This window comes from Falco punctatus (assembly GCF_963210335.1).
Source record: "Falco punctatus genome assembly, chromosome: 1".
NCBI lineage: Eukaryota > Metazoa > Chordata > Aves > Falconiformes > Falconidae > Falco > Falco punctatus.
Window position 1 is genome coordinate 74,754,480 of NC_137580.1, and position 25,226 is coordinate 74,779,705.

General features: G+C 37.3%; 1 protein-coding gene across 9 annotated transcripts in view; it reads right to left on the reverse strand.

Moving 5' to 3' along the window:
* CCSER1 (coiled-coil serine rich protein 1) overlaps window positions 1–25,226 on the reverse strand; it is a 722,600-nt gene that overhangs the window by 416,711 nt on the left and 280,663 nt on the right. For all 9 annotated transcript variants that reach the window (XM_080369418.1, XM_080369420.1, XM_080369422.1 and 6 more), the window contains exon 6: window positions 24,089–24,299. In XM_080369418.1, coding sequence (XP_080225544.1) covers window positions 24,089–24,299 — 211 coding nt within the window. The remainder of the gene's footprint in view (window positions 1–24,088; window positions 24,300–25,226) is intronic.

Genomic DNA, 25,226 nt, shown 5'->3' on the forward strand with positions numbered 1-25,226 from the left:
CTAAATTATAATTAAGACAACTCACACTGAAAGCTTCTTTTCCATGAAAAACCTATAGGTTATTTTAGACTTTTTTCTATTTAAAAAGCTTTGTTGGCATTTTTCTAAATGCTATTTTATGCCACATTTTCCCTCAAAACGTAAACCATTTTTGTTCTTTTGGTCAACTGAAGTGAATACACGAGGACTCTGTTGTTCGCAGGATGAAATGTAAAGGTATAATATAAGAGACAGTTTCAGGACTTCTTGACAAGCAACACTAAACCTATGATTTCTTAATTTTCCCATACTGCAAATGCTATAGGCAAAGCAAAAGACATCCAAGCTATTATTATGTCACACTGAATGATAGCAAAGGGCACTATGGCAAGCTGAACAGAAAATGCATCCTTCACTTTAGCAGACAAGCCCTGTTTAGTAAAGATGTGATATCCTAGCATAACACTAAAAACGAATGGAAATTATACTTATTTTTCAGGATCAAGAATAAAAGATGCCATCACAGAAACACACCATCCTCTAATTTATAGTAATTTATACCCATAGATTCCAGATGGAGGAAAAAAAGCTTTTCTATACACATACACAGGAAAATGTCATTGCTGAATGCTTCCAATTTCACTTGATTTATGGGGAAACACTCTATTATCTTCCAGAAGCAACTATTCTAATTTTTTTTAAAAAAAAAAACCAAACAAACAAACCCCAAAACCAACAACAACATTCAGGATATCCATCTTGCTTAAATGGATAGTATGAGCTGTGAGACAGATATAGTTTATAAAAAGAAGAGGAAAAAAAGCAAAAAAAGAAGGAACAAAACCATTTTAGGGATTCACCTGAATTAAGGGAAAACCCATAATATGCATCAATCCAGGAAGTGTTACTCCTCGCACTGTTACTTCTTTCCAGGTAGCTACCAGGCAATGGGAAAGAGAATGGAAAGGAGGAGGAAATTAGGAAGGAAGATTGTTTGTTGGTAGTCCACGCTTGTTTCTGTATTAATAAATCGCAATGAAAACCAGGACACAATTTCTTCTAATGTTTTTGATCACTGTGAAAAATCATTACCAAAAAAGGTGATGCTTCCCGTGTTGACTAAGGAACAGGAGTGAGTGACAGAGCACATGTGACTGTGCATGTATGTATGCACAGAAGGCATGATGTGGATTCACACTGCCTAACAGCATGGCATGAATCTAGTTTTTCTCACTACTGAGGGAAGCAGAGAACTTTGTCAGGAGACGTACCAGTCTTCAGACCCTTATGAATAACACATTAGTATGTTGCACGTCACGGTCTGATGCTTGCTTGCTGAGCTGCTGTACCTGGAGGAGGGAAGGTTGCCCCTGGATCCCTCTGGATGGTACCAATCCTCAGAAACACAAACCCATCCCAGTTCACAGAGAGCAGTTGGGAAACCACATGCCTCTACAGAATGCCAACTGGTTGGTTTAAAACCACTAATTCATCTTAAGAAAGGAAGACAGACAGGAGCTTCAGATGTGCCAGGCAGAGTTTATGGGACAAGCCAATTTACTTCTTCACTAGCTTGGATTTTGTTCCAATGCATCAGTTTAACTTTTGGCCTGGTTTCTGGCCTTCACCTAGCCTAGAGGCATATAAGCTATTTTAGATATAAAATTGCTTTGCACTACAGGGAATTGCTGAGACCAGATAGATGCATATGATGAATGTAATTGCTAGTGGGAAATCCCAGAGGGTTTTTGACCTTGTTGCTATTTTTTTTTTTCTTTCTTTGGGAATATCCTGAAAAGATCACACAGCTGGGAGATTGCCTCAGAAAGAAATGATGAAGCAATTTACTCATTATGGAACTAATAGCTTCAGAGGCTAAAGAGTTTATGAACAAGAATATTAAAAAGATCTTAGTACCAATACATAGGAAATTATTAATAGCAGTCTGTCCAACTTAAAATCTAGTAGGCTTAATGTCCTTTGCAAAAAAAAAAAAAAAAAAAAAAAAAAGCGCCTTGGAGATGACAAATCAGCAACATACTACGCCACAGTTCTGCAGAAACACAGACAACATGAGCTGGGGAGCACCTGCTGCATTGCGAGTAACACCATTCACCATAGATAAAAATAATGGAACTGAAACGACTCCAATGAGGTTTTGTAACTCACTTTCATATTTCTTTCCAAAAATGGAAAGAGAAGTTCCTTAAGCCAATGCAGCATTGAAGCCATAGGGAAGGCTGTACTGAAATCACTGTTGTTCAGCAGGACACCTCCACCCTCAGCATTCAACAAGCTAATGTGGGCACTGCCAGCAAAGAGGCTGGAGCAGCCTGAATTTCACATCGGCACCAAGGCTGCCTTAGAGCCCATTCAAAGTCTCCGGCAGCTTTTGAAGCTCACATTGTGCTTAATGGTATAGCAGCCACATTACAAGCTACTTCAACGTTAAAACAAGCTCCATTGCATCTACACAAGCTGCAGCCTCTGCACTGCAGGTATATCCTATGTCTGGTCCTTTCCACTTTGGTGTTGACAGTTCTTTAAGACAGGTTTGTATTTTTTTGGTGTGTAGAGCTGCTCTGAGGAAGCTATGTCCTACACATGAAGGAAGATTAACTGGCTAAGGGTAGTGCTCCTTCACCTGGTGTTCAGAGAAACTGATAAAAACAAAAACGTAATAACACTCCTTGGGTAACCACGAGGAATGCTCCAAGCTTCAGTGGAGTTTGGCACCAGATACAGTGGTAAATATGTATCCACATAAATCATTATGCCCACACTGATAGGTAAAACTTTACCCCAGCTGCCTATTACACGGAAGGTATCTCAACATCCTCTTGCAGCGCCTCAATAAAAGGAGCATCAAACGGAAGGTTTAATTTTTCATCATTGTACAAGCACTCTGATTCCCGCAGGAGTCCTCTCTGCAAAGGCAGGTGGATTGTGCAGTCAGAGAAATGCAGCAGACCTATGCCTTGTAATGAAATCAAACAGCTCACTAAATCTAATACAGACTAACTGAAATCTGAGCTTCAAAAGCAACAGCCCACAACTACAGAGATTAAACCTAGCAGAAAAGCACCGATGGTGCTGTTAGATATACTATTTTAGTGTCATTCTTGCCTCACATGAAAAGTTTCTTCTGAAAGATAGAGCCAAGCTGTGTGGGCTTGATACTGCCATTAAGTCTTGTAACTGCATTATTTTACTGCATGCTTAACAATGCTTAAAAATAGAGATTTAAGTTTTCTTGTCTAAAAGGTAAGCAAACATCCACATAAGCTTGATTTTATTTTTTTGCTAATGGTTTTTTTGGGTTTTTTTAACTGCCGGTTCAAGACCTTTTCCTTAAAAAGAAAGGTTACAACACTGACAGCAGCATAAGGGAAAACAATTTTCTCTTTTTTTTTTTTATTTTTTTATTTTTTATTTTTTATTATGGAAAATAGACTACATACCTTCACCTCAGTAGCCCTACTGCAGCAAACATAATTAGAGCAAACAGTACTCCAGCTTTATATTCTGTTGCTTTCTACAGTACTACAAAAATTCAGACATGGTAGTTATCTTGACCTGTCTGGTTTCTGATTTGAGATTCTATGAGTAGTTCAGTTGCCTAAATATAATTAAGTCTGAAATAGCTAAGGTATTTAAGTCATATGCCTAGGCTGGCAGATATGGGATCTACAAGGGACCCATGCTCTTCAGGAGCTGGAGCTAGAAGTTACAGGAGATTACCATAAGGCATATTAAATGGCACCTAGCATCAACAGTATGGGAACTGAATGAAGCCCTTTCAATATTTAAAAATATTTATTTTATGCCTTGCTAATGTACCTAACTTAAAAAAATGCAGTTTATGATAAGGTAGAAGTCTGCAGAACCTTTGTAAGAAGACAGGGTTCTTCCCCTAAGATACCCTGAACTTGGAGTGAGGTGTTGCCACCTCAGGAGGTGCACCTAGGAAGATCTCATCAAAACCAAAACAACGTGGGATGCTATGACACTGCCGACCTTCAAGAAAAAACTTAAGAATACCTAATCAAAAAGAATAATCCTTACTGAGGTTTGTTACATAATTGATTGTGCCTTTGTCTTCATCTATTCATTTTTTCTTCTTGCTGTGTATGGAATTATGAAAATAGAGCGCACAATCCCATCTCGCTCACAACCCCCCTTCAACCCTTATACACATGCATCCCTACATTATGCTGCAGAAGCCAGTGGAAGCTCTGAATTTCCAGAACAAATTGAAGATGGCTGAACCACCATGGTGTTTGCTCAAGTTTTGGTTAAAGACAACCAGCGTTATTCCACCCAAACCTGGCAGAGTTCCAAGCAGGACCACAGACTGAAAGTGGTATTGGCACAGCATTTCTCATAGATGGATGAACTCCAAATTGCTATTGTCACTGAATCCTATGTCATTTTTTACTTAGAGAAATCACACGGGAGAGCTTGAGGATACACAGTACTACCTCTAACATTCTGTTTCTCAGAATTCAGTGTATTATATGTGAATATAAACAAATGGTTCTACCATTCCTAGTACACCTTAATACTGCTTAAAAAAATCTCTTTTAGTTCTTGTATTCTCATTTCCTTCCCCTGTACATATTAGTAAACTGCTCCAGGAAGGATGGTTCCTATTCCTTACAGTCTGATACTGATAGATATATTTTATTTTCCACTTCCCACACCTTACCACTCCTGTCCATATAACATCCCGTCCTGCCTATAACATTCTCTTTCCCCTCACACACACTTGGGTATTTTCCTGTCCATTCTCTCTGGTAAATAGACAGTACTGTCTATCATATCCAAAAACAAACCCAAATGTCCCTACATCTTTGGGAGACTCTTCCCAGTGAGGGAAGCAGCTGTAAGAAGAGCGTTTACTATTCTTGAACCTATCACTAAAAACAGCCAAAGATCTAATTTTATCCCTTTTTTAGGAAGGAAAAAAAAATGTTTTCCATTTCCTACCACAATTTTGACTTAGTATCAAAATTAAGTAACCTTTCAATAATTTTCACAGTGTCTGCCAGGCAGCAGTACACATTACCTATTCTCTATCCTCCCTCACTGTACTACTATATTAATGTGAACTCAAGGTCTCCTGCCCCCTTTCATAATTTCTAATTATCTATAGGCAATATTATAAAGAATGTCCATTAGCATAAAGATTATTTTTGGCATGGTAAGACACATTTTAAGGCTATCAGTCTTTCTCCAGACTGAAAATGATACAATTTGCCACCTTTGGGTTTTTCCTCATAACTTCTAAAAAGTAGTATTCCATGAAAAGAGGTTAGATTCACTATATTCTGTTTTAATTTTGTTCCCAGCTATTTTTATTCCACTAAATTCCAATTCAAAGTTGAAGCTTGCCATCGTGTATAATGACTGACAGAAATTTTAAAAAGGATAATTTCATCTTTCCCTTATGTTCAGCAACAGTGTTTAGAGTTTGGTCTGTCATGCTGTGAAACTTGCTTGGCTCTGCGATCTGCAAATGCACTTCTAAGTACCAGAAAACGTCTGTGTGAGCATCAGGCAGGAAACAAGTTCACCATTTGAAAAGGCTTGTCATTTGAAAATACAAGTAGGACATATGTGGCTCATAAATGCTAGACCTCCTTGTAGGAAGAAATGTCTAGTTAGTTGTCTGTTCTACCTCATGTATTCCTCAATATTTAAAGGTAAACCTGCATGTGACAAATATGAGATCATTCACAGAGGCACTGTAAAACACATATGCATATTTATAGTACACATTCAGAGGTAAATTTAAAAAAAAAAAAGTCCTTCTTCTTCTATGTGTTTGCAAAACACTAGTAAATGTTGCCCAATCTGAAAATAAATAAAGGGGTTTTAGTACATGGAAAATGCAGAAGGAAGTCAGAATTTGCTGGTGTGCACTCAGCCATGCAGAAGAATAAATCTACTTCCTCCTCCAACATTACTTGTTCTACCCAGAAGCTGCTCTGTTCTAATGACTCTCTGGGTGACTGCCCAGCAGACTCTCCCTTCCTGCCATACAGGTGCTGAGGCTATACATCAAGACAAGGCAGAGGTTTAGTTTTCCCAACTTGCAGTTGGGATTCCCTCTTTCAAGAATCATACAAAACCTTCTCTTTCCTGATTCTCCCTTGCTCAAAAGAAGAGCAAGGCAGCAAATGAAACATCATTTCTTCCTTGGGCTTCCTCTAAGAATAGTTACCAGCTGCTCCTTTCATTGACACATACTGAAAGACTGATGCTATCCCAATTCATCTGCTCTAATCTTGGTATAGAGTAAACTATTTTATAGGAGAGAATGAGAAAGCACCAGATGAAAATCTCCTGGGCTTCCATCATCTTTTTCAGAATGAAAAACTAAGACTATAGGAAACATTTGCTAGAAGTTTTAAAACAGAAAGAAGCAGCAGCTTGGCAGAATAAATCACCAAGCTCTTGCCGTTCTGTATATTGTTTCTAAAACAACTGCTTCTGCTCCCTGAAGGCATTTAACAGTGGACATAGTTTAACAGCTGCTAAGCATGTAAAACTGTCTACTTAAAAATGCCTCTTGGAAGTTTTACACAACTTGTTCATCCCACACACAAACCTATTTCTTTAAAAAACTATTCCCACCAAGAAGTAGCTCAGAGGTAATCTCAGGTAATCTGAGAAGCCTTTTGACTCTGCATAGTATACATTTTTCTTCCTTCTTTCCAAAGCTATGTTTGCCTTTTCTGTCCAAGTCTATTGCTTCTTATAGTCAGCATCTGATTAAGCCATCCTATTAAAAAAACCTAACAGTACACAAAGACAAATAAACAACTGCAAATTTTTCAGGTAGTACTAAAATTCCTGAAGATTAGTCTTAAAGGTATGATTTCATTCAAAACTACATAATAATTCAGGATATATATACCAGTTTTTATCTTGCATTTACTGGAACTTAAGACAACCTTCTTTCTACTTCCAAAAGTCATTATATATATATACATGTATATATGCATGCATGTCAAAATTACTTCAGTTTTGTCTTTGAAAGCAATCAACATCACCATTTTTATATAAAACTATGTGAACATTTGGGCAGTATGGCTTGCAAAACCTATAACCTGTAAAGATTATACAAGGTGTAGCACTGATTGGCATACAAGCATGTATGTGCCCTAAACACAGCGCTGTATGACCTTAGTGACTGACCTGTTTCTGTCTTTTTATCAGTGAAGGTGAAAACACAAAAAGCGAATATACAGGTTCCCATAGAAAATGCTAAATTTTTCATAGGTTTTTCAAGTCCTAAAAAATTCTCTAGTAACCGTACAATAAACTACTAATTTTTAGAGGATAGATTAAAAAAAACCAGAAACACTTAAGAAAGGCTTATGATTCTACATTAACCCCTGTAAAATTTATTTTAAAGGAGATGGAAAAACTGTCTTGGAGACTTCTCTCAATTGGCATTTATTATGTTTAATGGAAAGTCTTGAACTGACCTTTTATGTACCAGTCACTGGAAAAGATGGATATTACAAAAAGTGATATGCATATGAAGAGCAAGAGGCCACTGATACACAGTAGCAGAAATTTACTATGAATTAATCTACCCCTGGATAGAGTAAAATAAAAGGAAAATATTGGTATCTTGCAACATTCACAAAATATTAACAAGCATTCACAACGTACAGAAGCATTCATGGAGAAAAAAAAAATATGTTTGAAGCACAGATGACAAATGCAGACTAAGAACAGCATCATCTGTATCTCTGAAAGCAGGTTTAACAAGCCTTTTGTCCCAAAGTCCTATCTGAAATGCAATGGTGCACGGGAAGTACAGGTGAGAGCCACACAGCCATCATGAACTTACCTTTGCAAATATCTAACTTCCAGAATTGATTTGGCTTGAGAAGGTCTTAAGATCACATTAGAGCATGACAATATTTATTGTAATTACAGGTAAAGATTAACTTTGTAAACAGAACTAGCCTGAGCTAACTTGTGCTGTACCGCTTCCATACTATAATCAATCAAATGACAACAGCAACAAGAAAGCTTTTTAATTTTCACAGCCAAGGATCTTTTCATGTTCTAGTCAAAGACAAAACAACTGCAATAGGCAGACTTTCAAAACAAAACTGATGACTGCCCTATTTCATGTTAGTATGCAAAAGAATGGAGTCATAAACGTAGCACCGCTCAGAATTCATCTGTGCTGCACAGAGACACAGAAGCTTCTTGGTGCCCACAGAGGCCTCAGATGTGAAAACTGTCAAACTGTTGAGATCCCTAGCTCTCAAAATTTAAACTAGGTCTCCCGCACTTAAAAAAAAAAAATCCAAACAAAAAAAAACACCAAAGTACTTCTTTTGGGGAGGGGAGAATACATTTTGCAGGAGAGCAGCTAAACGAATGTAACTGTAAATTCATACAACCATTATTTTCTTTTCACCTACTGCAGCATAAGTTAAGTACCACAATCACTGGTCTAAGCCCACTATTTAATGTTACTGAAATCTAAGTTGCTTCAAAACCATTATTTTCTAGATAGACAGTCTTTGCAGAAAAAAAAAGTCACTGTTACAGAAGTTAGTGTTAGTGCATACATTTGCTTTACAAACAAGCACAGAAGCATGATGTTTTGTCAGTAGTGCCTGCTGTGCAGCACTCTAATTACTGCACGTCGTGGTCCAGCTTGGATGGCTGGTCCAGGCAGGTTCTATGGGCCATTCTAGGTGGTTAGTGGGTGAGGAGTGTGTCCATGTGCAGTGCACTAGTTATTTCACAACTTGCAAATTCAAGTTGCCATATCGACTTCATCTGTTCCATGAAGGGCTCTACATCATGCTGCAACTAAGCTGCTGTGTGTTGGACTGAAGTAGGAAACTGCAATTCAGTCATCCATGGCAAAAACTGCACTAGTGAATCTTTGATTACTTATGCTGTAAGACCGTGAGATGAAGCAGACTAGTATTTGAAAATGAAAAGAATGGCAGATTTCAGGTATGTTGTCTTTAGTGAAAATTAAGAATTGCTGGAATGAGTTCACGTAAAAATCACAAAAATAAACCAACTTCAGTTTTTGCTTGATTTTACTTAAAAATTTAGCCCAGTTTTCATTAATGCCATTATTTTAATTTCAGCTCTATTTTGCCAATCATGGTGTGAAAGTAAACACTGTGCTTTGGTACAAGTATCCTTTTTGCTGATATCCAGCCGTGCATAATATTCCCTCCTCTGCCAATACTACCAGCTATCAGTGTGTTCTGCCTGGCTAAAACCTCTCTAGACAAAGCTCTGCCCTACAACCTAATACAGAAAGGAAAAAACCCGCATTTTTTTTTTAAGTTAATTTTCTCACTGCCAGCACCCTCCTAAATCAGAATAAATCCTGCATGTTAGATAATTATAAACACAGCTTTTTTTTTTTTTTTTTTAATTTATTCACTCCTAAGGTATTTTTTTCCTTCTAAAGCGGGTGAGTCAACTTATTCTAGTGGTGATGAACAAGAAGAGCTTAAGTAATGTCATGGGTCAAAGCGTACTTTCAGGCTAATCTGAGCTAGCCAAGCCTTTGTCTTTTTGCCTTCTCTTGCAGCTAGAGCTCACAGTTTTACAACAGGAGACAGTATTTAAGGAAAAAAAACCCACCACCTAGTTCTTGATATGTTAAAGTGATAAAACTTTTAACACTAGTAGTAATTGGGTCAGCAAACCAGAGGCTCGACTCTCACATGATGCAATGTTGCCTTGTCAAAAAAAAAAAAAAAAAATAATTAAGAAAGCTAAAAAGCTCAGCTGCTAGATCTGGAGTTCATGAAAACCACTTGCATACACACACAAACCATTGCAAGACCAGTAAGACAGATGTCAAGAAATCCACAAACAAGGAACAAAGCATATTTGTTCTTAGTAACAAGGGAGAAGGTGTAATCTTGGTGAAATAGGATTCTTGCAGTACTGGCAAAGTTACTGTCAGGATAAATTACTTGCATCAGCAAATACCAAATACAGAAGCAGACCTGTCAGGGTACCAGACTAGCTCAAACAACTGCCCTTCCAGCAAGGCATTTCTATTGCACACATTTAGTTCATATTTCACTGCTTTCCCTCTGTTCTTATTTGTGTGTCTTTGCTTCATGCTCTCTCTTTTGTGAAACTATATTCCTCATCATGGCAAGAATTTGCAATTCAACATTAAAACCAAGATGGATGCAATTTAGAGGGTTTTTTTGGTGTAACTTGCACAGAATGCCTTCCTGAATGACACACATTAATAAAGCTCACTGCTGGTATTGCGTTTCCCATAAAGAAGATATGAATGAAAAATTAGTTTATGACTATATAAATTTTGATTATTCTGACACATTGAAACAGTTCTAGAAGAGCACATATTTGCAGTTCTCAGCATGTCAAAAAGGTTCATTTCCATTGTTATTCCATAGAAAACAGAATGCAGTTCTTAACTGTAACCACAGTACAGCCAAAACTAAATGAGACCTTAAAAGATAAAACTCAGCACGAGAAAAACATGCCCTTGAAGACTCAATATATATATATTTATACTTTGGTCCACTACATGAACAATGCAAGTAAGCACTGGCTTTGAAGACATGGGGTGATTCTGCCACCATACTACATGCTCAGGGTGCCTTAATCCATCCCTGATGGAAACATATTCTATAAGACACCCTGTCAAACTACCAAAATCTCAGTTGTTTTCCAGTAGCATCTGTAAGACCACACCGCATCTCAGGTATCTGTCCATAGTTCTGAAGATCACTTATAAACTATCAATATAAAAACTACAGAGACCATTTTATTATGCTATGAAAATATTATAAGACCAAAGCTCATCCAAGTTTGCTTAAGGATACAATGGAAACTTGGTGTTTATGCAACTCTATTTTTTCTATCTTTAAATGCTGTCAATATATTAAAAAAAGCTTCTCTAAGATCCTCTACAGTATTCAGACAGAAACATATGGGGGGGAGGAAACCGAAGAATATCAAAATAATGAGAAGAATATTGTGTACTAATTCTAATACTACTACACTATTGTATACTAATTCTTACTAATTCTAGCCAATGGTTACACATAATGCAAGTCCTAAAGTGACTAGAATATGAGAAAATAATTTATGCAAATAATAGTACATAATTACATTTCCAGAAAAGCTGGGATATAAACAGTAAACAATTACATTTTGAACCAATAAATTGCCCTAATAAATTGTTCAAGAAGCTGCTAAAACATGCTATAACCATGAGATAAACAGAAAGATGCTTAAATTTGGGGGAAAAAAATCAATTTTGCAAATATATAAACAAATAAAAACTCAAATATTTTGTTGCATGAGGGAACTAGAGTATACTGTAAAATACAGCCTGCAAAACTGCCAGATAAAATAGTTCTGAAGTCTGCATTGTAAAAACATAATGGCATCTCAATAAAAAAGGCACAACTAAGAAAGAGATTAATCACAAAAGTAAAAAGAAATGCATAGAATTTAATATTCATTAGAAAAAACAGTTGTGAAGGAACAGTCCAATGACAGATGGAATGACGCAGGGTAGGGAAGATCGGTATATAAACCAATGTTAGAAATACATTTTTAAAAGACTTTCTATTTGGAATTATATTACGGGTTTTTAGTACGGTTTCAGTTTTTTAGCAGCAAATTCAATACCACCGTCAGTGTAATTAACAATAGACAGTGGGCTAATTTTAGGTGAGAACTGTATGCTCATGTGCATATTACAAAGCCACATGTATCTTCCTAACTAATTAACTGTAAAAATATATAAATAATTTACAGCTATATACCCACATTTTACCCACAAAGACATCCACAATCGCAATGAAAAAAGGCAGCCTGGCACCATGGGAATGTGAATTATAGTGACAACCACATACAAATAAAAACTGAATAGAAATTCATTTTGATGTCACTATCTTATTCATTCAGGGAGTTATCCAAAGCTCACTAACATCAATGCAGAGTTCTCCACGGCCTCAATGAGATTTAAAAGAGATCTTTAATGAGAAAGAGAACTAGCCAGCATATGCTTACAATAGCTGACTGGGTTTACAAAGGTCAGTATGATTAGCAGTATTTTTATCCTGGGTTATCTTAAACTTTACCTTGAATGCTCGGTGTGAGTACTCAAAAAAAGCTAACTCTATTTAAAGCTACCTCTATTTAAATGTCAAAGCAGCCTACACAAAGAGAATACAAAGCTCTTCCTTCTGATGGGGCAAATCAGCAAAGGTCCCACATGAGTGTGACCAACTGGTTAATAGCTCTGATTTGCTTAGACCTTGAGTGATTATTATGGTGTAATCATTTATCTGTAAAACATCCAAACACAATAAACTTTCTCTCTCTACATGCACCACACTAATCTTATTTTGAAAGCAATTGTTCCTCCATAGCCCTGTGCATGAGAAACTGAAGTATCAGACAGGCCAGGAGTACCAGTTTATACCGTCTGATCCAAACTTGCACCACAAAGAGTAGATGGAAAAAACCCTGCTAGGCCTTCAAACCTCACAGGGGCGTAAGGAATGGAGAGGAAAAGAAATGCTCATTCTCACAGCAAACAGACTGACACAAACTGCTTGCTTTCTCTATGCTATGGCCAGAAGTTTAATAGAAGCAAAGGTCTTACACAGATAAGCAAGGCTGGCATGGCTATCACTGGAGCTTCAAGCATTTATTTCACCACTGATCTGAATTTATAACACAGTGAAGTCAAAAGTGAAGAATAATTTTTACAAGAGATTTTGCATGAGGTGGCAAGTAATAGAAACCTGGTCCTCTTTTTCTACAGTGACATATTATAACTGTGACCCAAGAGCTGTTTACCTCATATTAAAAAAAAAAAATAAAAATCAAAAATTATTTGCCCAATAGAAACAGGAAAAATAGAACCACATAAGAGAAATAAAAATCCTAGGATATAAGTGATCCTGGCCTAACCATTCATTCTAGTTATCTCTAGCCTGCTTAAAAGAGGTAAGTCATCAAACTGTATCCTTGCTTTGCTGCTTTATGACATGGTCAGTTTCTATTGAAGCAACATCAGTTATTTCCAAACATATCTTTGTTCCTATCTAGATTATCTTCACACATATTTGACATAAGAGCTGTTGATAAAAAGAAGAATCCTTTCTTTCAAACTCGTAAATGAGGATATTGCTTCTACCTGACAACTCAAATTTTGAGTCCAGAAGTAAAAACAAAGGAGTTTTCAATTCAAATTAAAAAAAACCCTACAACATTCCTAGGCACGAGCTAACTTTGCATTTTTCATTGATGAGTTCTTAATCACATGGATCATTACTGTCTCTGTAAGGGAAACTCACTGTGAACATGAAAACCTGAGAAAGAAAGACAAATAGAGATGCTTTCTGAGAAGGCACCGAGTACCAGCTGGAATAAATGGGCCTATGCTATTTTATACCCAGCTGAGGCTCTGACCAAAGGCAGAGAACTGCTGTATTTATAATATTAAGGTATATAAAGGAGAGAGATATAGATTGTTGGACATATGCAATGTTTCTTTATATACACAGTGTGTTCATAAAAAATACATGTGACTACCAGCTGACACTGGACAATTACAAAACAGGGGTAGGATATAACCCTAATGTGTGGTTTCTTCATCCTTTTCCAGAAAAAGGTTTCCTTTCCTGCCACAGGGAATCATCATGTCACCTTTCAAACAGATCAACTTCATGAATTGAAGTGAAGCCAAACTGCACAAAATCAGGACTATTATTTTGGCCAAAATCATGAATTTATGTAAGCATGCTATACCAACATTTTTCATATATTTTCTTTCTTCCACTAGGAAAATGATCAGCACTGTTCTGATAACCTGGGCTACAAAGCAATGGCATGCACTTTGCAGAGAAAATATTAAATAAATCTGCAGCACAGAGCTATGCCAAGATCCATGCTGTGAACTGTGAGACTTTCTCCTGCAACTACACTAGCACTCACTACATAAATTCTGGCTGATCAAGAGTAAGGGATAATTAATTAAGAAATTAAATTCAAATTCTGCCAAATCATCTATATGGCCATATACAAACATAAATACTGAAATGGGTAACTACATGCATGGTTGGCACTCCGCTACCTGAATACTAGACCTACATTTTTATCTATTACATTTTTATTTTTCTTGTACATCCATTTATGGCAACAGTTGCATATCATCAGTTTTACTGCTTTATGTATATAACTACTCATTTCTCCATGTCATGAAATCTCTGAAACTTATCATGAGGAAGAAAAAAATTTAATATAGCAGGAATACAGGACTGTGAAACCAGAATTTGAGAAGCTATTTAAATAAGGATAATTATTTTTGGTTTTAACCTACTAGACTCGAAGGCAATGGCATCAGCTATAAGCTTCATATCAAATGCTCTTTTGTTACAAAACTGTTTGACGAGTTGGTATTTTCATATCTATAACCCAAGTACATTTGCAGGAAATTCAAGTATAGTGCAGCTTGGGTGTTGTGTACTCATCATCACACCATTCTTTTTTTGTTAAAAGAACTGGATAACTCATTGATAAATTTGTTGAATCTGGCAGTATTATTCGTTTTCTTATCATAAACTCTTCCATCTACCCTCTGTACTAAATATGTCATTTAGCTCAAAATTACTCATGAACTCTTAACAACTGAGTATAATCAATCACTTCTATAGGCTTTTACAGACAATCTGGATTTCTTCCATTGCTTGCTCATTATTTTGCAATGCACTTTTCAGTATTTGCAGATTTATCAAAAAAATGTAATTGGTGAGATCAGCTCCATTGCCAAGGAGTGTTGGGTGGGATTTAGCCGACTGACCTGCAGCAATTGATCAAAACCATGGCAGTACTAAATGGGAAAATGGTTTCATTTTTGTAGCTGTACAGCTTTACGGTCTTCAGCCACAAGTTAATCACAGCCAATTGCACAGAACTGCTGATGTTGGGACATTACATATTAATGGGGTTGCTATTTTTAATGCTTCTCTGCAAGGTGCCGTTAAGACTCGGCTGTTGAGAACACTGGGGCAGCACGCTATGCAAGTCCATGCTGAGCTGGAGCACATCGCACTTTTGTGTGAAAATGTTTCATTCAGGCAAACACAGGAGAAGTAAGAAAAAAGCTAATCACTTCCCTTCTGAATACATGGAGTAGACATGCATATCTTTGTAATCTCTACATCTGGGAGGACAATGTGTTTCACTGTGAATGTGGTTTTAGTAAGACTGCGACACACAGACACGTGTAGTCTACAAAGATTAAGTGACTAGATCAGCAGCAGAACAAACAGAACATAAATGGAGGATAGAAAACTTCCATTTTTCAGTATTAAAAATTAAGTGTATGCATTTGAGACTATGAATCTCTAAGTGTGGCTCAAAAACACTCTGAATGTGACCTGTAAAAGAACATCATGAACATGGGCAATGAAATGAACTGATAACTTGGTTGGACCACTTCAGAAGATCTTTTGGTTGAACCGAGATTTGTGTGACTCTGCAGGACCTCAGAGCTATGTGCTAGTCCCAGCCTGTAACCTCACACTCATTAAGTACTCAGAGTATCAGCAAATTAACACACTGTCAGGACTGCCTGTTGTAAACTATGAAGATCCTGAAGAGCAAAGGAGCCCAGGAAGGCTGGACATTCTTCAAGAAGAAAAATCTTAATGGCACAGGAGCAGGCCACCCCGTGCGCCGAAAGGTGAGTCAGCAGGGAAGAAGACTGGCCTAGGTCTGAATGGAGAGATTTGGCTGAAACTTGAAGGGGGGGGGGGGGGGCGGGGGGAAGTATGAAAAAAGAAAAAAGACAGACCTTTGGAAGAAAGGGCAGGCCACTCAGGAGGACTACAAGGATTTAGTGAGATTATGCAGGGAAAAAATCAGAAGGGCCAAAGCCCAACTAGACCTTTAAATCAGGCTACTGCGGTAAAAGACAGTAAAAAATGTTTCTCTAAATACATTAGCAACAAAAGGAGGGCTAAGGAGAATCTCCATCCTATATTGGATGTGGGGGGGAACATAGTGACAAAGGCTGAGGTACTTAAGGTTAGTCTTTAATAGTAAGGCCAGTTGTTCTTAGGGTACCCAATGCCCTGAGCTGGAAGATGGGGATGGGGAGCAGAACGAAGTCCCCACAGTCCTGGAGGAAACAGTTAGTGACCTGCTGCTCCACTCAGATACATCTATGCGGCTGGATGGGATCCACTTAAGTGTACTGTGGGAGCTGGCAGAAGTGCTCACCAAGCCACTTTCCATCCTTTACTAGCAATCCTGGCAGTCTGGGAAGGTTCCAGAAGAATGGAGGTCAGCCAATGGGAAGCCCATCTATAAGAAAGACCAGAAGGAGGATCAGGGGAATGACAGATCTGTCACTCTGACCTCAGGGCTGGAGAAAGTTATGGAGCAAACCATCCTGAGTGCCATCACACAGCACATACATGACAACTAGGTGATCTGGCCCAGTCAGACCGGTCCTGCTTAATGAACCTGATCTCATTCTATGACAATATAACCCACTCACTGCATGACGCAAAGTCCTTGGATGTCATTTACCTGAACTTTAGTCAAGCCTTTGCCACTATTTCCACAGCATTCGCCTGGAGAAACTGACTGCTCATGGCTTAGCTGGACATACTCTTTGCTGTGGATTGTTCTCTGGGTAAAAAAGCTGGCTGAATGGCCGAGCCCAAAGAGTGGTGGTGAATGGAGTTACATCCAGTTGGGGGCCATTCACACTGGTGTTTCCCAGGCTCAGTATTGGGGCCAGCCCTGTTCAATATCTTTATCAACAATCTGGATGAGGGGATTGAGTGCAGTAAGCTTGCAGATGACACCAAGTTGTGCAGGAGTGTTGATCTGCTTGAGGGCAGAAAGGTTCTGCAGGGGGGTCTGGACGGGCTGGCTCAATGGGCTGAGGCCAAGTGACAACATATGTGAAAACATACAAGAAGAAGTGCCTGCTGGGTCCTGAACTTGGGTCACAACAACCCCACAAAATGCTACAGGCTCAGGGAGAGTGGCTGGAAAGCTGCCTGGTGGGAAAGGCCCTGGGGGTGCTGGCTGGTGGCAGATGAACATGAGCCAGCAGTGTGCCCAGGTGGCCAAGGAGGCCAACAGCAGCCTGGCTTGTGTCAGAAACAGTGTGGCCAGCAGGACAAGGGCAGTGATCATCCCCCTGTACTTGGCACTGGTGAGGTTGCACCTCAAATCTTGTGTCCAGTTTTGGGCTCCTCACTTCAGGAGGGGCACAGAGGTGCTGGAGCATGTCCAGAGAAGGGCAATGAAGCTGGCGAAGGGTCTAGAGATCAAGTCTTATGAGGAGCAGCTGAGGGAACAGGGGCTGTTTAGCCTAGAGAAGAGGAGGCTCAGGGGGGATCTTATTGCTCTCTACAGCTGCCTGAAAGGAGGTTGTAGGCAGGTGGGTGTCAGCCTTTTCTCCCAAGTAGCAAACAACAGGACAAGAGGAAATGGTCTCAAGTTGTGCTACAGGAGGTTCAGATTGGATATTAGGAAAAACTTCTTCACTGAAAGGGTAATCAAGCATTGGAACAGGCTGCCCAGGGAAGTCATGAGTCACCATCTCTGGAGGTATTTAAAAGACATGTAGTTGTGGCACTTCAGGACATGCTTTAGTGATGGACTTGGCAGCGTTAAGTTTATGGTTGGACTGAATGTTTCCGAACCTACATGATAGACATATGTAATCTTTTTCTTAACCCTTCATCCTTACATCATTCCCCAAACTGCTCAACTTTTAGCAAACAAGTTCTTTAAATGAATCAGTGAAGAACACGCCTTGATCTGCCAGGTGAATAGCCCTCCCAAGTACCATTAAATAACTGTTAATAGTTTTGAGAAATTTTAAATGTTGCACACACTGAAATGTATATTGCACATACTAAAATAGTCTGCCAGGTTTCCAGCACATTTCTTTATTATCTGAACTAAGGCTTATTCAGCTAAGAAACCTAAGCAATAGGACTGGGACTAAAATTGCAACATTACAACCTATTTCAGAGCGCTATATATGCTAAGTTCAGCACATATGATGTACTGTTGCAGATGATAATTGCCCTATGCAGCTTGCCTAAAAAAAAATGGGGGGAAAAAAGTTGTTTTCTTTACCTTGAGCATGTCTAGCTAAATAACAAACATTGGGCTTGTTTGTTCTTATTAAATACCTTATAATGGGTAATCTTAGAACAAAACACTTTCACTGCCAAAGAGTGAACATCTGATTATATCCACCAGCTTGCAATGTACTCCGTTACCCTGAGATATGCTAATAGAAAATACACAGAAAATATGATGCCAATAGGATGTTCTGCTCTCTCTTTGCAAGCAGCTGGGCCAGGGTATGCCAGTGTATATTTCCGAGTGAAAAAGCAATTTAATACAATAAAGTTAAATCCTATTACTAAATCTAGTACATTTTTATTATTAGTTATTTAAATTTATGGGTATATGCAGTGTCAACACACCATGAAATGAAGGAATTACCAATTTCCAGCATGAATTACTTGATAAAAGGGACTGCATTAAATACAGAGTTGTTGAATAAATCAGTAATGCTACAGTGGTTAATTACAAAGTTACTTAAAGGAAAAAAACCTGCAGTATTTTACAGTGTATTAAACTCACAATTGCTTCTTAAGTGGCTAACAGACAACATTAGTAAACACAATACATTTCATAGTGGACTACAGGAAACACTTTCATGTCTTCAAAAACCATAGTTTAAGGCCACTTCCATATTGTTTAGCAATCAAGCTACAAAATATCACAAACACTTAGCTTTCTCTTAGTACTTACCATTAGTAGACTGCAAGTGCAGCATAAAAAAAGACTCTATAATTACACTTCTTTTACTGATGAGGTGAAAGATACATGCAGAGAAATAATGTAGCCCGTGATATCTGAGACTAATTGCAGACTCAGTGGTCTCACTTGGTCGCCCAAGTCTCAGGCAACTGTCATGACGAGTCTCACAGTGATTTTCACATAATTTTCAACATTTCTCATTTTTTCAAGCGCAATCTAAAAACATTGTATGGACACATTGAATTTTAATAACTGCCACAGAAAGCTGCAATTTCCCTCAGTAAAATAAATGATTAATTAGTAAAACACAGTATGCAATATATGTCCAGAGAAACTTAGCTCTATTGCTAATCATGGCAATTAGCTTCAATTTCTAAAGCTTCACAGCCTGCATGGTGTTTTGCAGAACTGTGAAAGAAGCAGGGGCATGCACTGAATAATTTATATTCCAAATTACACAAACATAAAGGCAACGTACCTTAATTTTTTTAGATTAGCAACCAGTAAGGTCACTTCTGATAGCTCATAAATATATCTAAAAGTAGAGTTATGTAGTTGTTAACCTATATATTGCATAAAGAATACAGGGAAAATGTGACCTGTAGAAATAAGCATAAATGTGGGCAAGATTTTCTTTTTACTGGGACAGTCAACAAGTCAACATCTCAAGTTTGAACAAAAAAACATTACCACTGACTACATGGATTCCTTCCCAAAATAGCTGTATTTTTTCACTATATTTATTTCAGCATAAAGACCCTCTCTGGCCAGGCACAAAACCATATCAGTTTTCTTCATATATCTCTGCCTAAAATGTCCTCCCAATTAGCCAGCCTTCAACATTGCCTCAGTTAGCCATAATTCAAATGATAAAGAAGTTAATAGAAGGAAATAATTCCAGTGTCATCTGGAAGAGTACAGGAAAGCCCATATATCATTTGGGAAAGAGTCATTACATAGTCATTATTGTTGATAGCAATAAGTGAGGAAGAAGCTACGGTCTAATTTTTAGAACCTCACTGACTACGTGAAAGTAATTAGTGGCCAGAAATGTAGAAATTATAGCATGGCATTTGAGGGAGAAAAGATGGCACAGATTCTGAGTTGAAGACCAGTTCAGAGCAGAAAGGCCTGCCTAAAGTCAGAAAGTGAAGAATTAATTTCTTAAGAGAGGGCAAACCTAGCAATTTCGTCCATCCAACTGTGCTTTTTTTTTTTTTTTTTTTTTTTTTTTGAATGAGAAGAGTTATTACTGAGAAAAAGGTCAACACCAAGTAAACTTTGAGGAAAGAAACCCAGTTCAATAAACATCTGTGACACAGAGAGAAAAGGGAGACCAAGAACTGTTGGTAAATCACAGACAGGCTACATGACAGCTTGTATTGTCTTATATGCTGAAGTGGCTTTTATTAAGCTGCCTGTGCTGCTAATCTCTGGAAATGCTTTTGCATGAAACTTTGCAGCCCACAAGTCCTGTTTATTCCATTTATTGTAGATTTCTCTGTCAGAAATAGAGCATCCACGAGAAAAACCTGCTGAAAAGATTCAGATGTACTTTCTGGACCAATATCTGGTGGATCACAAGTTTCTCCATGTGCTATGGTCCTCCATACTATCTTCAGTCTTGTTCAATGAGGTTCTCAAAGCAATAAGGGACAACTTGCCTTATAAGACTTGCATGGCCAAAGCTATAAAGAATTTTTAGGAGACGTTTTCAAGGCTTTTTCACTGGAAGTGAATTGGTAATTAATTTTCTTAATTGAACTATCATTCATTAGTCTTTTACTAAATACATTACCTAACAACATTCTCAATCTTGCAAGTTACTGCCATGTCTTCAATTTCCTTTTTCACAAGACTAATAACAAGCTAAACTCACAGCTTTATAAATCTGCAGCACAGTACAGCATATATTGCATGCAGTTTTTCCATTTAGATTCTTAAATTACAAGCAACTGCAACAAAAAAAAAAAAAAGCAGCATATCTTACTAGCTAGTATTTCATTTTGGCAGATCATAATTAAATTAGTCCTCAGATGCAGTGGTCAGTGCTTATGAAAAAGGATTATACTGAATAATAGGGATAATATTTTAAGTCAATTAACAGTTATTTTTCAATAGAGGTGTACACGACTGTAATTTCTTCTTCTATGGATAACATCAGCTATAAAACAGAAATACTGCAGCTTTTTTTCTAATAACTTACGTAATTTTTCCCTATGTAGATTGTATGCTTTTTATATTTTCTAAAGTCCATGACAACATGTGACATATTATTATTTTTATAAATAAATATACTTATTTTATACTGTTATAGGCATAAAATATTTCACTTCTATACCATATAAGCCTGTCAGTAGGAACTATGTTTGACTACATTTAAAAATACATGAAAGCTCCATGGTAAGGGAAGAATTTTTCTTTTATGTCTTTTACTTTGTACTGTTGTGAGTTTGATTTATAATATTGGTTGGGGCAGAAGTGATTTCTGGATGAAGAAATTACATCTGGTTACAATGGAAGCAGGGTACCTTCTCCATGGAAACTGCCTGACAAATACGCTCAGATGACTTATTTATCAGATTCTTCAACACAATATTTCAATTTGATGAAATTATATTTTCCTGAAATCTTTCACTAATAATTTAAAAGTGACATAAATGTATAAATGTCTGTATTTCTGAAGATAATCAAGTTGTGTCATTCCAATACAAATTTGTAATATATTTCAAGGTCATCTTCTCTTCAGATGTTCAAACTAGCTATTTATGTTCTTTTGGATCATACTCCAGATTTGGTTTAAGTCCTAATATTTTAATGTGTTTATAAGACTGTGTGAATATTTTGTTGTTACTGCTCTTTTACCATGAATAATGCCTGTATAGTGGATGGGTTTGTTAACTCTTTATGGAGATATGAAAATGATGTAGTTTAAAAAATACCTTAAAAAGTAATTTTTTGTTTCAAGAATTACTACGTGTATTTATATCAGTAGAACTCAAATACTGTACTACATATCAAACAGCTATTTCTCAGATGGGGCTACTAAAAATTACACTCCCGTACCACTTAACAGTATTCATATCTTTTCTATCACCGTTACTATGCAAATTGCTCTTTAAAAACTGAAATGCAAATAGCAACTCAAGGTAGCAAAGGTTTTCAGATTGGTCATTTCATTCTAGCTATGTAAAAGTTTTGTTTAGCTGTATACTGGAACAATGTGTACTACTACTAGGATAATCCATCTCAAAGGTCCTGAAAAACAGGGAGGTAAATTAGAGCACATATATCTTATATATGCAACCACATGTAATATCCAACTGTAGAATTAGAAAAAGGCCATTTTGATTTTATTATGAAGGCAAGACAAAAAGAAAAGAAAAGGAAAGCAGAGAATCACACTGTGTTACAGTCAGCTGGAGAGATGGAAATTATATAGTACTATGCAACAAGTAAGTAAAAGACTGAATGATTAAGATGAAAAAATAAAACAAAAACTATGTGAGTTACACAAGGACATGAAATTACAGCAAGTCGCACAAGAACTCTTGTGTTCCTTTTGTGGAGATCACCTGGTGAATGTTTTTAAAGATGAAGTATTACAAGGTCCAACATATCTCCATATAGAACATCACAGTAGATTCTTACACAAGTTTAATGGAACTTGGTAAGTTAAAAATAAAATTCTTACACTTACCATTGTGGTAAAAAAGAACTTTTCTGAGCAAAACAGAGTTATTCACACTAGAAGCAACAGAGCATGCTTCCAATGTCACCAGCTGAAATTTACAACTATGTCATGTAATATTATGATTCTTATTATTTATTTCCATATATAATAGCCTTACAAATCCTTCTCAGTGGACAAGAACCTTGAAATCCACTCTATATTCCAACATTATAAAAGCAGGAACTGATGGAGAAGTAATGATTTCAGTTCCACATTCAGCAAAACAGAAGTTCATCAAGCAGTCCAATTGCATACATTATGCTTCTAGTGAACTGAAGGGAACTGGAAAGTATGAGGCTTGATATCCAACAAAAACATGTTATTTAGAAGAACTAATGGATAGCTATCATAGCTAAATCTTTGAAAAACCTTGTCAGACAGCTCAACAATTTGTTGAATTTAGATAAAGACAATAAAAAATTCAACATTAAAAAAACCAAACTTGCCAAATTCTATTTAAATGTCCCAATTAAGTGACTAGCACTTCATCATACGATGAAGCTGCAACAAGTGAAATTCTGGTTATATCTTCAGGAAAAAAAATACAATAATGTAGTCAAATATTGGAAAGGTTGCCCAGAGACTATGTGGAAACTCCTTTAAGGTACCAGAAACAGGTGGACATGGACCTGCACAACCTGTTCTAAGTCGGCCTTGTTTTGAGTAGAAAGAGGGGTTGGACCTCCAGAGAGCCCCTCTAAACCTAAATTATTCTGTAATAATATGAACGAAAAAGATAAAAAACAAACAGAAAAAAATTATCTTTCTTATGTATCTCAAAGAAGATGCAAGCTGTAGTTCATAAACAAAGATGAAAGCTTGTCAAAAATGTATCTAAGTCAAAGCCTCACAGCTGAAAAGTGTAAAAAAAAAAAAAATTCCCAACCCAATTTGTTTTCTTCTAAAAATGTAAAGGGAACTGGACGTAAAACAAAATTTTCAAAGCAACACCAGCAGTCCATGGGGGAAGCAGAAGAATACAGCAGACTAGGACAAGCCAGGACCCTTGAAATTTTTAAAGCCCTAAGAAATCTGATTTCAGCCAGCATTTACAAACTCAAGCTAGTAACCTTTAATTTTAGTACTGTTACTTAAGAGAACATTTTTTTCCCTTGCTTCTCTCCACTGAATAAATTGCATGCAACTTCATACTGATTAATAAATGTAGTAAAAAACCCTGAAAATTCTAAAATACTAGAGGAAAACAATACAATTCAATCTGATCTAAAGCAGTTTGTCTCCCCTGCCTCTTTTTTAGTAAAAGCTCATGAGAAGCTTTACACTCTGCACACCAAGATGGCAGTATCCATTAAGTTCCACTATAGTATAAACTTTCTGACCTCCACCATGTTGAGGCACTACTATTTATACTTCTGCATCAATTCCATATATTCAAGACATATTAAAAGACATCAAGTCCATAAACTTTTCTGACCCTTTTCTGCTGCTTAGCTCATTAATGCTGAAAGCTATTAATTTAAGAAATGAGTGGGCGATTACCTCTTGAAGAACTCTCTTCATTTTCAGAAGCAATGTCTTTACAGCTGTGCAATCTTGCAGCATCAATCTGAAGGGCAAAGATTCAATGCCTCCACCTTCTTCCAGACCAGTAAAAGGCCACTCCACAGATGGGCTGCCAGCCAGCTGGCTAACACGAGGGTACCTGGCTTCTCCTTGGTCAACCTCCTTTGACAGCTTCAGAGATAGGTTCCTTACAAGACAAAACAGAAAGATCAACACTGAAATATGAAAAAGAACTCAGTAATTTTAGGCTTTTAGTTTGAGTTTAAAGACACATTACACATTCACTTTTTGAGCCTGCTAGCATGAATGGCCTTTATAAAGTACACGTAGCCATATGGTGTTAGCAATAAAATATGCACTTATAAATGTACCATTTTCAACAGGAATTGAAACCATGCTCTGTCCCATGCCCTTCAAAATAAAGCCATTTTCTTAAAACAAAATATTCTATGGGCAAAGCTGTTATGGGTCTATTTTACTTCAGTTAATGAAAAAATGAATCTGTCATGCACTTTCAAAAGCGAAATCATGTTCCTCCTTATGCTTTGACTTCGAAGTCAAACAGAAAAGAAAACCACCAAAGAAAATACTCTCTTCTGAGCTAGCCCAGTGACATAAGATGAACCTGCTTTATTTAAAATGGAATTTGAAATTTAATTAAACTGTACTTACTCTGAAGTTTAGTTGCCATTGAAGTGGCTAAGAATCCATTAAAGACAACAAACAGAAAGCTTCAGGAAGATTATGATGGACTTTAGAGGTAATGGAATACCATTATTTTGCTGCGTACATATGATCTCCAATATTACAGCAAGATATAACACTTCCCCATGCTGGAGCGAGTCCAGTGAAGACCAACAAGATGGTGAGGGGGTTGGATTGGAAAGCACAACAAATGAGGAGAGGCTAAGAGAAGCCAGCTTTGCTCAGTCTTCCAAAGAGAAGGCAAAGGGAATCCCCATGGCTGACCAGAGCAATGTCCCCACTGTGAGAGTACAGAGATGATGCAGCCAGCTGTCCTTAGAGAAGCACAGCAGTGGGATGAAATCCAATGGAAAGAAGCTGGAATACAGGAAACTGTGACTAGACCTAAGAACTTTATTTATTTACTTAT